This window comes from Hylobates moloch, unplaced genomic scaffold (genome assembly GCF_009828535.3).
Source record: "Hylobates moloch isolate HMO894 unplaced genomic scaffold, HMol_V3 SCAFFOLD_5, whole genome shotgun sequence".
In the NCBI taxonomy this organism is placed as follows: domain Eukaryota; kingdom Metazoa; phylum Chordata; class Mammalia; order Primates; family Hylobatidae; genus Hylobates; species Hylobates moloch.
In genome coordinates this window covers 115,112,725-115,127,460 of record NW_026652280.1, presented here as the reverse complement: position 1 = coordinate 115,127,460, position 14,736 = coordinate 115,112,725, and the positions used below count along the sequence as shown (strand labels likewise).

At 39.8% G+C, this 14,736-nt stretch overlaps 1 protein-coding gene across 13 annotated transcripts in view; it reads right to left on the bottom strand.

Annotated features, from left to right (window-relative positions):
• The window catches only part of ST7L (suppression of tumorigenicity 7 like), a 99,871-nt gene that overhangs the window by 50,890 nt on the left and 34,245 nt on the right, over positions 1 to 14,736 (bottom strand). For 12 of the 13 annotated variants that reach the window (XR_009213668.1, XM_032154988.2, XM_058439456.1 and 9 more), the window contains 5 exons: positions 13,005 to 13,159; positions 11,412 to 11,509; positions 11,028 to 11,142; positions 7,381 to 7,453; positions 6,050 to 6,152 (listed from right to left, as the gene is read on the bottom strand). Coding sequence is in view for 12 of the 13 variants with exons in the window: in XM_032154988.2 (XP_032010879.1) it covers positions 6,050 to 6,152; positions 7,381 to 7,453; positions 11,028 to 11,142; positions 11,412 to 11,509; positions 13,005 to 13,159 (544 nt within the window). In the remaining variant the exon portion in view is untranslated. Of the gene's footprint in view, positions 1 to 102; positions 956 to 6,049; positions 6,153 to 7,380; positions 7,454 to 11,027; positions 11,143 to 11,411; positions 11,510 to 13,004; positions 13,160 to 14,736 lie in introns of those variants that run through there. The other variant, XM_058439460.1, reaches the window with a different exon arrangement.

Genomic DNA, 14,736 nt, shown 5'->3' with positions numbered 1-14,736 from the left:
TCTCGACTCACTGCAACCTCCACCTCCCAGGTTCAAGTGATTCTCCTGCCTCAGCCTCCTGAGTAGCTGGGGTTACAGGCATGTGCCACCAGGCCTGGCTAATTTTGTATTTTTAGTAGAGATGGGGTTTCTCCATGTTGGTCAGGCTGGTCTCGAACTCCTGACCTGAGGTAATCCATCCGCTTCGGCCTCGCAAAGGGCTAGGAGTACAGGTGTGAGCCACCACGCCCAGCCTATATAGTTTTATTGAAGCATACTTTATACATCCCAAAATTCATGTTTGTAACTATAGACATATCTTGGACATATTGCAAGTTCACTTCCAGACCACTGCAATAAAGCAAATATCAAAATAAAGCAAGTCACACAAATTTTTCGGTTTCCCATGACATATAAAAGTTACTTTGCCCAGATCCACCAGAGGAATCACTATATATGGGGCCTACGGCCTTACTAAATGTATTTCTGAAATAATAGGACTTCCAAGTCAAAATGACTCCTGGATCTGTGGGCTGCAGAATGGCTGTTGTGTTAGCAGGTATGGAAACATTAATCTCCTTGTACATCTCCATCAGAGCTCTTGGGTGACTAGGTACATTGGCAATGAGCAGTAATATTTTTAAAAGAATCATGTCTGAGCAGTAGGTCTCAACAGTGGGCCTAAAATAGTGTTTAAACCATGCTATAAACAGATGTGCTGTCATCCAGGCTTTGTTGTTCCATTTATACAGCACAGGCAGAGAAGATTTAGCATAATTCTTAAAGGCCCTAGGATTTTTGGAATGGTAAGTAAGCACTGGCTTCAACTTAAAGTCACCAGCTGCATTAGCCCCTAAGAAGAGAGTCAGCTTGTCCTTTGAAGCTTTGAAGCCAGGAACAACTTCTCCTCTCTAGCTATGAAAGTCTTAGTTGGCATCTTCTTCCAATAGAAGGCTGTTTCATCTACTTTGGAAATCTGTTGTTTCTCAACATGAGCAAAGCAGAAAAAAGAAAAAGAGGAAAAAAATTTAAAGAAAATCTTTTATTATATCTACTTTCATGGTATAAATATAACTCTAAATCAAAAAGGAAATTATAAACAAATTAGAAAATATTTTGAGCCAAGGGAGGTGGCTCACACCTGTAATCCCAGCATTCTGGGAGGCTGAGGAGGGAGGATGCTTGAGGCCAGGAGTTTTAGGCCAGGAGTTCAAGACCAGTCTGGGCAACATGTTAAAGAAAATATTTTGAACTAAATTATGTAAAAAATGTTGCTATAGTATGCAGTTAAAATTGTGTTGAGAGAAGTTTCTAGATTTAACTGGGTATATCAGAAGAAAGACTGAAAATTACAGAGTTAAGTACCTATGTGAGAAGACACAGGAAATTAAAATAAAATAAACTCAAATTAAGTTGAAGGAAGGCAATAAAGAACACAAATGAATGAACCAGAAAATAAATAGTAGAAAAAACCCAACAAAGCCAGAGCCAAGTTCTTGGCAAAAACAAGTAAGACTGGCAAATCCCTAAAGAATTTGATCAAGAAAAATAAAACTAGCCAATGTTAGGAATTAAAAAGTGGGGGCCAGGTGCAGTAGCTCATGCCTGTAATCTCAGCACTTTGGGAGGCCGAGGCGGGCTGATCATCTGAGGTTGGGAGTTTGAGACCAACCTGACCAATATGGAGAAACCCCATCTCAACTGAAAATACAAAATTAGCTGAGTGTGGTGGCGCATGCCTGTAATCCCAGCTACTCAGGAGGCTGAGGCAGGAGAATCACTTGAACCTGGGAGATGGAGGTTGCAGTGAGCCGAGATCGCGCCATTGCACTCCAGCCTGGGCAACAAGAGCAAAACTCCCTCTCAAAAAAAAAAGGAATTAAAAATTGGGTATTACAACTAATTCTGCAAGTACTAATATGGTAATAAAAGGATTTTATGAATACTTTATGTCAATACATTTGAAAATTTTGATGAAATAAATTTTTAGAAAAATACAACTTATCAAAAACTAACATAAGAAGAAACAAAAAATTTCAATAGTTATCATATGCTTAGAAATTGAATTTGTAATTAAACTATTAAAGAAATGAAATTTGTAACTCAAAGTCTTCTCACAAAGAAAACTGAAGAATCAGATGGCTTTAATAACAAATTTACTAATCATTTAGGGCAGAAATAATTCTAATTTTATACAAATTATTCCACAGAATAAACAAACAGGGACCACTCTTTAACTCATTTATAAATCCAGGGCCAGGCGTGCGTTGGCTCACACCTGTAATCCCAGCACTTTGGGAGGCTGAGGTGGTCAAATCGCTTGAGCCCAGGAGGTGGAGGTTGCAGTGGGCCAAGATTGCGCCACTGCACTCCAGCCTGGGCATGAGAGCAAGACCCTGTCTTCTTTTTCTTTTTTCCTGGTTTTTTTTTTTTTTTTTTTGAGACAGAGTCTCACTCTGTAGCCCAAACTGGAGTGCAGTGGTGCGATCTCGGCTCACTGCAACCTTCATCTCTAGGACTCAAGTGATTCTCCTGCCTCAGCCTCCCAAGTAGCTGGGACTATAGGCGCACCCCACCACACCTGGTTAATTTTTTTGTATTTTTAGTAGAGACGGGGTTTCACCATGCTGCCTTGGGTGGTCTCGAACTCCTGAGCTCAGGCGATCCACCCACCTCGGCCTCCCAAAGTGCTGGGATTACAGGCGTGAGCCACTGCGCCCGGACTTTTTTTTTTTAATGAGACAGAGTCTCACTCTGTCACCCAGGCTGGAGTGTAATGGCACTATCTTGGCTCACTGCAACCTCTGCCTCCTGAGTTCAAGCAATTCTCCTGCCTCAGCCTCTTGAATAGCTTTAGAGTCTGTCTTTTTTTTCTTTGAGACAGAGTCTCGCTCTGTCGCCCAGGCTGGAGTGCAGTGGCGCAATCTCGGCTCACTGCAAGCTCCGCCTCCCGGGTTCACGCCATTCTCCTGCCTCGGCCTCTCCGAGTAGCTGGGACTACAGGCGCCTGCCACCACGCCCGGCTAATTTTTTTTTTGTATTTTTAGTAGAGACGGGGTTTCACCGTGGTCTCGATCTCCTGACCTCGTGATCTGCCCGCCTCGGCCTCCCAAAGTGCTGGGATTACAAGCGTAAGCCATAGAGTCTGTCTTAAAAAGAAAAAAAAAGCCAGGCGCCCTGGCTCAAGCCTGTAATCCCAGCACTTTGGGAGGCCGAGGCGGGCGGATCACGAGGTCAGGAGATCCAGACCATCCTGGCTAACACTGTGAAACCTCGTCTCTACTAAAAATACAAAAAATTAGCCAGGCGTGGTGGTGGGCACCTGCAGTCTCAGCTACTTGGGAGGCTGAGGCAGGAGAATGGCATAAACTCGGGAGGCAGAGTTTGCAGTGAGCTGAGATCACGCCACTGCACTCCCACCTGGGCGACAGGGCAAGACTCTCTCTCAAAAAAAAAAAAAAAAAACCATAAATTAAAAAGTACAGATCAAAAACATAAAGAAAGGGAGGAAATGAACATAATTAATAAATAAGAATACAAATGAATAACAATAGTGGTTACCTTTAGGTAGGAAGGGAGGTTGTAATGGGAAAGGGCAGTCAGGTAGGCGTCTGTGGGTTGATAATGTTCTGTTTCTTGATCTCGGTAGTTTTCAAGCATTTACTTTGTAATAAATCATTAAGATGCACATTTTTGTCTCATACACTTTGCTGCATGTGTAGTAGAACTCATAATAAAAAGTTTACAAGGCTGGGCGCAGTGGCTTATGCCTGTAATCCCAGCACTTTGGGAGGCTGAGGCGGGCGGATCACAAGGTCAGGAGATCGAGACCATACTAGCTAACGTGGTGAAACCTCGTCTCTACTAAAAATACAAAAAAATTAGCAGGGCGTGGTGGCGCGCGCCTGTAGTCTCGGCTACTTGGGAGGCTGAGGCAGAAGAATCGCTTGAACCCTGGAGGCGGAGGTTGCAGTGAACCAAGATTCTGCCGCTGCACTCCAGCTTGGGGGAGAGAAAAACTCTGTCTAAAAAAAAAAAAAAGTTTACAGTACTCACTCCTTATCCTCAGGACATATGTTTTAAGACTCCCAGTGGATATCTGAAACCACAAATAGTACCAAACCCTACATACACCATGGTTTTTCCTCTAAATATATGCCCATGATAGAATTTAATTTATAATTTAGGCAGAGTAAGAGACTAATAACAATAACTAATAATAAAATAGAACAATTATAACAATATGTCAATCTTGCATTTGGGGTCACTATTAAGTAAAATAAAGGTTACCTGAACACAAGCACTATGATACCATGACAGTCGATCTGATAACCGAGTTGGCTACTAAGTGACTAATGGGCAGGTAGCACAGACAATGTTGAATATGCTGGACAAGGGGATGAGTCATGTACTAGCCTGGATGGAGGCGGATGGTGTAAGATTTCATCAAGCTACTCAGAACGGCATGCAACTTAAAACTTATGAATTGTTTATTTCTGGAATTTTCCATGTAATATTTTCAGACAGAGGCTGACTGTGGGTAACTGAAACCATGGAATGCAAAACCGTAGATATGGGTGAACCGCTGTCTTTAAATTTATGGAACCAGTGTCACTTAATGAGAGTATTTGTTGACCCTCTTTCTTGGACTTAAGTACTTTTCTTAACCATATCTTTACTTACTCTAACAGGCTTACAACATCCTTTTCTTGGAAATTATCTTTCAGCGATTAATCTCTTTACTGTAGCTCTTTAGCTTCCAAGCTCTATTAACACCCTTTCACTGGAATCAAGAGCTATAATTACTTTCTGTAGTAAGGGCATCTATTCTTGAATTGTCTATACTTCCTAACATGGGGCATTGTTTGTAGAACCCCAATTTTTTTTTTGAGATGGGGTTTCACTCTGTCACCCAAGGCTTCAGTGCATGGCGTGATTGCAGCTCACTGCAGTCTCGACCTCCTGGACTCAAGCAATCTTCTCCCCTTGGTCTCCCAAGTAGCTGAGACAACAGGAAGCATCACCACACTCAGATAATTTTTGTATCTTTTGCAGAGATGAGGTCTCACCACATTGCCCAGCCGCTAGTCCCAAACTCCTGGGCTCAAGTAATCCTCCCACCTCGGCCTCCCAAAGTGTTGAGATTACAGGCATGAGCCACAGTGCCCAGCCCAAACCCCAAATTTAATTTTGTGTTATAACACACAAAGATTAAGCAATAATTTGTATAACTGCAAGGTGTATAATATAAAGACAAAGCAAGTATACAGACTCATCGGGGACTAAATAAGCATCAGCCAGATTTTCTGGGAATTTCCACATCTGCTTCCTGTCATTGATTATTTTAATCTGTTTGTCTTCAGTTTTTGTCTACCCAACCCTAGTTCAAAACCCAGGCATCTGTCTAGAAAAAGCTTTCACAGTAACAGGAAATTTTATTTAGTGATATGAAATATGAATAATCTTTTATTAAGATCAACCCATTATTTTCTACAACTATACTAAAAGAACAGCTAAGTGAACACAGTTCAAATTATATTTTGATAGTAATTACAAAGCATATAGCTAACTATTGCTCCTATCTACCTTTCTTTTTTTTTTTTTTTTTTTTTTTGAGACAGAGTCTTTCTCTGTCCCCCAGGCTGGAGTGCAGTGGCGCGATCTCGGCTCACTGCAAGCTCCGCCTCCCGGGTTCACGCCATTCTCCTGCCTCAGCCTCTCCGAGTAGCTGGGACTACAGGCGCCCGCCACCACGCCCGGCTAATTTTTGTATTTTAAGTAGAGACGGGGTTTCACCATGGTCTCGATCTCCTGACCTCGTGATCCGCCCGCCTCGGCCTCCCAAAGTGCTGGGATTACAGGCTTGAGCCACCGCGCCCGGCTGCTCCTATCTACCTTTCTAAATGCCTAAATGTTTCAACGTCCCCTTTAAGGTGAATAATAAGCATCAAAATATAGCAGATTAAAACAGTTCTGCACCAAATTATGGTGACCCAGACTTTGGTCTACAAACTGTCATCAATTTGATAAATTTAAATAAAGGTAGTATTTTTATCATAAAATTTCTCACTTTTGGAACATGAGGATTAAATTCCACAGCTCTATGAATTGCTTCCACAGCATTAATTTCTGCTGTGCTTAATCCTCTTCTGGAGGCTGTTTCTGGAGAGAATCTACAAGAAAACCACAAAATGAAAAAATAAATACGCTAAAAAAAAGAAAAAAAGTATGAATTTAGATAATAATACAGCCCCTTGAATCAAAGAAGTTTCTGGAGATGGCCAAAAACAAAGCCAGAGAACTACCAAAAAAAAAAAATTAAAACTGGCTGGGCGCAGTGGCTCATGCTTGTAATCCCAGCACTTTGGGAGGCTGAGATAGGTGGATCACCTGAGGTCAGGAGTTTGAGACCAGCCTGACCAACATGGAGAAACCCCGTCTCTACTAAAAATACAAAATTAGCTGGGCGTGGTGGTGTATGCCTGTAGTCCCAGCTACACGGGAGGCTGAGGCAGGAGAATCATTTGAACCCGGGAGGCAGACGTTGCAGTGAGCCAAGATTGTGCCATTGCACTCCAGCCTGGGCAACAAGAGTGAAACTCTGTCTCAAAAAAAAAAAAAAAAAAAAGTATAGTCTTGTGGGTTCAACATATAAAAAAGCATCATAAGGAATGAAAGTCTTCAAACTTAGGTAAAGAAAGCCTTCAGGAGAAGTCCATGAAGGTATACTTTAGGAAAGGTAATAAAGTAATAAATGCTACACAGTGATATCCAGAGAATCTCATGAAATAGCAGTACATTCTTACCAAATTCTTATTTGAGAGGACACAAATGGAAAATTCCATTCTAATTCATATCAAAGCATAAAAATCTAAGGTGAAAGAAAATGGCCACCATTTGGTTGGTTTCTGAGTATCTTATCTGCACAATAAAGAGAATTCACTAAGAGTAGCCAAAAATACAAGAAAAGCAGAAGAACTCAGAATTATACTCTAAGAAGCGATAACATAAGCCTATTTCCCTACTACACACTTTATCATCATCATCAGTTACTATTTTGTGTGTGTACTTTCTTTCTAGATATTGCTTTAGGCACTTACCACACCTACAACCCTCCTGCAATATTAGTCTCATTTTACAGATGAAGGAGAGACTCAAAATGATTAACTTGCCTACAGTCCTATAGCTAGAATGTGGTAGAGTTTAAATTTGAGCTCAGGTTAGCTCTAAAAACTTTGCTCTTTCCACTACACACAGCAAGAAGTCTAAGAGCCCAAGAAGATCCAGGGCTATTCAGAAGGAAGTAGAGTGGAAAATAGCATTGTTTAAAGTCAGTAGAGGACAAGTATAATATTGAGTTTAGCAGTCTTTCTAAATCATTGTAGTTTTTATAACACGTACTTTTCTGAAACAGTCCTTGTCTTCAACAGTGCTGCTGTGTAACAGATTGCTGCTGACTTTGGAAGGCTTATATCTGTAACGATAATTTTCAGTTTAGGTAGGAATTACAAAAAAGGTATTGAGACAATTTTTTAATAAGAATAATTCACGGCCGGGCGCAGTGGCTCACGCCTATAATCCCAGCACTTAGGGAGGCCGAGGTGGGTGGATCATGAGGTCAGGAGTTCAAGACCAGCCTGAACAAAATGGAGAAACCCCGTCTCTACTAAAAATACAAAAATTAGCCAGGTGTGGTGGTGCATGCCTGTAATCCCAGCTACTCAGGAGGCTGAGGCAGAAGAATCACTTGAACCTAGGAGGCAGAGGTTGCAGTGAGCCAAGATCGCACCATTGCACTCCAGCCTGGGCAACAAGAGTGAAACTGTCTCCAAAAAAAAACAAAACAAAAAAAACAAAAAAAAAGAATAATTCACAGTGCAATGCAAATTCAATAGTTATATAGGAAGAACCTGGACATAATGTTGAAAAATCTATAATATAGTAGGAAAAACCCGTATATGAAGTTGAAAAAGCTGAATCTGAATCTTTATCTTATTATTTACCAGCTAAGCATCTTTGAGCTAGTAGCAACTTGTTTGACCTCAGTTTTCACCTCTCAAAATAATGATATTTTCTGATCAAGATGAAATTATGTCTATGAAAGCCCTCTGCACAACGGTGAAATGCGCTCAACAAATGTCTATAATAACCTGCTTATGGACGGGTGCGGTGGCTCATGCCTGTAATCCCAGCACTTTGGGAGGCTGAGGTGGGTGGATCACGAGGTCAGGAGTTCGAGACCAACCTGGCCAACATAGTGAAACCCTATCTCTACTAAACATACAAAAAATTAGCCGGGCATGGTGGCAGGTGCCTGTAATCCCAGCTACTCAGGAGGCTGAGGCAGGAGAATCACTTGAACCTGGAAGGCAGAGGTTGCAGTGAGCCGAGATTGTGCCAGTGCACTCCAGCCTGGGTGACAGTACGAGACTCTGTAAAAAAAAAATATATATATAACAATAAAAAAAAAAACCTGCTTATAGTAAGTTCAGGGAGAAAGGCATGGTATAATTAGAACTATGTAAAACCTTCACCTATTCATAGAGAAAAACTAGTATTAGAAAAAAATTAAAATATTTAACAGTAGTTAAATCCAGGTTGATTCAACCAAGGGTGATATTTTTCTTCTTCCTAGATTTTTTTTTCTTAAATTATTATTTTTTAGAAAATAAAAATTTCATCTGGAACTGTAGGTAAATTAATTATATCATCATTCTTAAAAGAATGTCCAAAATAATGCTATCAGAAAATGTTTTTGATGCCAGAATCATACTAGCAAATGGAGAACTAAGGAAGTAAATTTGCTTTCAACTTCCTCTAGATTCTGGAATGGCAAAAACTGGGACTCATGAAAATAACTGAAAATACTGAAGCATATCAACTTAGATATGCTTTATTAATTTTAGTTTTATTTTACTTTTAATGAATCAGGTCCTATTCCAATTTCTTATATTCAGTCCCTAAGCTTGCTCATCGTAAGTATTATAAGCAGGCCATGTATCCAGTAAGTTACATATGGAAAGAATTTCTCACAAATTTCTCCATGAGCCTACACTATTCTGAAGCATTGCTTAAGAATTCCAGATGTTTAAAAGAAATAAACTTCTCTTTCCAAGTATAACACATTTCAAACTTCCCAAGTCATGGGGATTCCCAAGCGAATGGGTAGGAACCTATAACAGGACAAATGTGAATAAACGACTTTTTCTTTTCTTTCTTTTTTTTTTTTTTTGAGATAGGGTCTCACTCTGTCACCCAGGCTGGAATACAGTGGTGCAATCTTGGCTCACTGCAACCTCTAACTCCCAGGCTCAAGCGATCCTCATACCTCAGCCTCCCGAGCAGCTGGGACTACAGGCACATGCCACCACACCCAGTTAAATTTTTAAAATATTTTTTATAGAAATGGGTTTTCACCGTGTTGCTCAAGCTGGTCTTCAACTTCTGAGCTCAAGCAATCCACCCGCTTCAGCTTCCCAAAGTGTTGGAATTACAGGCATGAGCCACTGTGTCCAGCCTTCAATGTGACTTACATGTGTTCTCTTATAGTGAAAGATACGACCAGAAGCATAGTAACCCCAAATTTTCAGCTTGAGGTTAAAAGCTGATGCCTCTCTCAGGATGAGAAGGGAGGCTTTATGTCTTTAAAATTCTCCAAACTTCATATGTGGTAAACTGGTATTGTTATAATAATAAAAATAACCGCCAGGCGCGGTGCCTCACGCCTGTAATCCCAGCACTTTGGGAGGCCGAGACAGGTGGATCACGAGATCAGGAGATTGAGACCATCCTGGCCAACATGGTGAAACCCCGCCTCTGCTAAAAAAAATACAAAAAAATTAGCCAGACATGGTGGCAGGCACCTGTAGACCCAGCTACTCGGGAGGCTGAGGCAGGAGAATGGCGTGAACCTGGGAAGTGGAGCTTGCAGTGAGCCGAGATTGTATCACTGCGCTCCCGCCCAGGCGACAGAGCGAGACTCTGTCTCAAAAAAAAATAATAAAAATAAAAATAACCAATATATATTGAATTGTTACCATGGAAAGACTAATGAACAAAGAAATCAAACACCTGGATTTGCCTTTTACTGGCTGGGAGACCTTACCCCAATACTTTAACCTTCTTAAACTCCAGTTTCCTTATTCAGTAATTGGAGACAGTAAAAATACTTGTCCCACCACATCATAAGACCATTATAATGATCATATTATCATTGAACTTTGTAACTAAAAAGCATCGTAAAAATGTTATTCTGAATTGCTCTTATAGTATATACTGCTCAGCAACTTCTCTGTTAGGCTTGCTTGACACTCCAAAACAAATGAGGTACCCCTACTATGTGCACAGCACCCATACTTCTCCAATTATCTCACCAAACACGCTGTCTTCAATGTAACTGCTGCTCATTTGTCTGTATGCTCCACTAAACTGTAAGTCCTATGAGGGCTCCCCATCTTTTTTTGTGTGTGTGAGATAGGGTCTCCCTCTGTCGCCTAGGCTGGACTACAGTGGTGCAATCACAGCTCACTACAGCCTGAACCTCCCAGGCTCAAGTGATCCTCCCACCTTAGCCTCCCAAGTAGCTGGGACTACAGGTACACACCACCATACCCAGCTAATTTTTTTTTAAAAATTTTTTGTAGAGACAGGGTCTTGCCATGTTGCCCATGCTGGTTTCCAATTCCTGGGCTCAAGTGATCCTCCCACGTCAGTCTCCAAAACAAAATGCTGGGATTACAGGTGTCAGACACCATGCCCAGCCTCCCATGTTGTCTTGTTCACTATCATACTCTGAATGACTCACTCATATTAGAAACAAGCACTCAATAAACAAGTAAATCTTGACAGAAGAAAAGTTCTTCCTTGCAGACTTTTGCTAATAAAAGTCCTCATAAGGAAGATACTTAATAGCAACCTCTGCATGCTAAATACTGACTGGTAAGAACAGAAAGAGAAAAGAGAAAATTAAATACTAGAATATAACCATATTTATAATTACATAATTGGAAAAGAATAACCATGCTATCAACTAAGGAAATATGACTCACCATCATATTTTGCTAGGACTGCCTGAACATCTGCATAGGCCTGTAATTCTAAAAGTGATTCTAAGAGATTTTCATGGATGTTCAACATGGTAAGAGGAGGAAATTCTTTCATCAACTGTATATTAAAAGGAAAAGAAAGATTAAAATCATAACAAAGGAACTCAATAGAGCTGAGCCAAATTCATTAAAGTGGAAATTCTTGTTTCTTAACATAGCTGTGAAGAAGACCTAACCCTTAAGAAAGGTACGTATATTAAATAAATACCTTGTTCTAAAAACTACCAATTAAAATACAATGATTCTGCATTAAAATAACTGGCAACTTAACTAAATTTTTAGTTTCTGGAGGAATAAATGTAATAGTCCCATCATCAATTTACTTACGTCTCTCATTATTTTTACTGCTTCTCTTATTCTTCCTAATTTTCTTGCACACATTGCCAATCTTCTTTTAACATATACCAGTACATTGGTATCTCTCCCTATTTAGAAAAACGAAAAAATGATACAACTATCACTTTTGTATTGTGGGCTGCTATTTCATTAACATATCCATTAATTTTATTTGCTTCCCTTGGAAGATTCAATTAAAATTAAATTGTGTCAGAATGGAAGAGTATTAATGATGGCTACATTTGGATGATAAATATTGCACAGGAGTGTTCTCTATTTTTGTGCATGTTTTAAGTTTTCTGTGTTAAAACTTAAAATACACATTTAATTATTTTTGCCTCTAATAGTAACCTAAGTACAGTATATATAATTCGTGTATGATTGACAAGTTTATTTTAACATTAGCAAAAAAGAAATACATACATTATAGGAAGATACAACATTAACCTAGTATTTAAGTTTGTGCATAAATGATCTATTATTCTGATACTCTCTATTGTTTTAATTGAAAAACAAAAAATGTCCGAAACAAAATTTCCATGGCTAATGTAAACTTTTCTTAACAGTGAGTAGTTGACAAACTATAAAACCACTTCTAGAAAGAGCTAATAAATATTTCTGTAACTATCTCATAATCGTATTTGAGATTATTCAAAGACAAATGGCATGACATTTTTAAAGATGTAGTTTCATTAGTTCCAGGCTACAAAAGTATATATTCCCATAGATGTGTGTTATAAAAAATGTGCATTAATGAAACATACCATATATATCTGTATTTAGCTTAGGGAGAAAAAATTCTCCAAATTTTAATTTACACATAAAAAAAGATTTAGAACTTAGCTGCCAGTAGATAATGCATTATATAAACATATTTCAATTTATTACCCACTATTTGCCAAAATCATGAAACTAAAACCCTCTGGCCATAAGAATAGCAGGAAGCAGCATCCTTGCTGATTCTAACATCTTTAGTAAAAAAAAATCTCAATCATAACTGGTAGAGCATATCTAAGAACAGAAAGGACTTCTGTTGCTATGCTCATCTGATCTCAAGCATATCATGGAGAAAAATCAACCAAAGAAAGAATCAATGCCAAGTATGAGGTTGGATTTTGGGCTAAGAATGAGATGGTGTGAAAGGCGCCACTCCCTAGCACTATATGCAGATACACAGTCCGAAGAGCAAACCAAATAATGTACCTTTACTGTTGCTTAGAGTAAGGGTGAGGATAAAGATAACAGCTGCTTATCATCACTAGAAGGCTCTCCTGAATGCTGAAAGTTTTTGAGTTATGTTTTTGCAATGACCAGCCCAATTCTCACATGAAATAAATTACTGTTAAGTCTCAGAGCAGCACATCTTCTCTCAGTAACCTGAGCAGATCTATTCCCTTCCACAAGCATTCTCTGGCTAATACACATTTCTGTCTTGCTGGCTTGTAGGTATTGTGAATAGATCAGTTATTTCCAGTGAAAATTAACTAACCTGTAAATATTAAGTTTTGTATTATTGTTTTGTGTTAAGACACAAGCAAATTACAGATGCTAAAAGACAGTAACAACTAGTTCAAACTTGCTTACTCAGTTGAGCTTCATGCTGAGGACTTTGGTGCTGGCACTGCTGTGACTGCCTATAAATTGTTTCTCCTGCCTTGAGTGCCTGTTTAAATAACCTTTCAGCATCTACAATAGTTGTTGCTTCTTCCTCAGCCAGTAGAACATATGCAGTGGCACAGCTATGAAGAAAGCAAGAAGGCAATTTTAAATAAAACGATAAAGCAAGTGTTTTCTCTTGGTTATGTCCCTTTGCTCTATGTCACATTTCCTTACCTACACTTTTCCATCTTTAGAAAAAAAAAAACCTTCATTCAATATTTTACCTTAATAAGGGCACATTGGTATATTCTTTATGTCTGATTTCACAATTCTTCCACTTTCTTATCTTTCCCTTCTCTTTATTTTGTTTTAAAAAAAAAACAACAAAATTTTTAAACTTCTATCTCATTCTCTGACCCATTGTCCTGTGTTTTCTTTTTGTGAAAGGGGGGAGAAAAGAAAATTTATGAAGAATTATCTGAATTGTATACCCTCTACTGGTCATACCTGCTTTTTTTTTGAGATGGAATTTTGCTTTTGTCCCCCAGGCTGGAGTGCAATGGCCCAATCTCGGCTCACTGAAACCTCTGCCTCCTGGGTTCAAGCAATTCTCCTGCCTCAGCCTCCTGAGTAGCTGGGATTACAGGCGTGCAGCACCACGCCTGGCTAATTTTTGTATTTTTAGTAGAGATGGGGTTTCAACATGTTGGCCAGGCTGGTCTAGAACTCCTGATCTCAGGTGATCCACCTGCCTCAGCTTTCCAAAGTGCTGGGATTACAGGTGTGAGCCACCACGCCCGGTTGGTCATAGCTGCTTTTAGTCGCTATATACTTTATGACATCCATTTCATGGGGCAGGTATGGGGAGGGTGAAGATTGGGAAGATAGTCCCTTGGCCAACCAGGCACCTTTAACATTTGACTCAGAAACATATTCCAGGACTAGACATTTTCCCCAAATCTGAGTACTCCCCTCTGCATGCTGTCCCATCCACACATGGACTTATCCACAATATTATGCAGTATAACTTCCCTTGTTCTGAATTCAGGTCCTTCCTCCTACACTCCTATTCTCACTCCTCACAACTGCTTATGCCAAGTTTTCTTTTCTTCACCCCACTAAAACACAGAGGCTTTTCTTTGTATCCTTTAAGTCAACACCTGGCTAATAAACTAATTATTGTTTTGGGGCCACAAAGAGAAACAAAATGTTGTTATTCCATTCCCAGAAATAACAAATCCATCTCTTCTAAAGACAATGTCCTAGTTGTGATTATCTAAGCCTGCACTGTCCAGTATTCTAGGCATTAGCCACATGTGGTTACTGAGCACTTGAAATGTGATGGGTCTGAATTGAGATGTGATGCAAGTGTAAAAATGCACAATGAATTTTGAAGACTTAGAAGAATGTAAAGTTCCTCATTAACAGATTTTAGAAAAGTACTGACTATATGTTAAAATATTTTAATATTTTGGGCCGGGCGCGGTGGCTCATGCCTGTAATCCCAGCACTTTGGGAGGCCAAGGCAGGCGGATCACGAGGTCAGGAGATCGAGACCACGGTGAAACCCCATCTCTACTAAAAAAAATACAAAAAATTAGCCGGGCGCAGTGGCGGGCGCCTGTAGTCCCAGTTACTCGGGAGGCTGAGGCAGGAGAATGGCGTGAACCTGGGAGACGGAGCTTGCAGTGAGCCGAGATTGCGCCACTGCACTCCA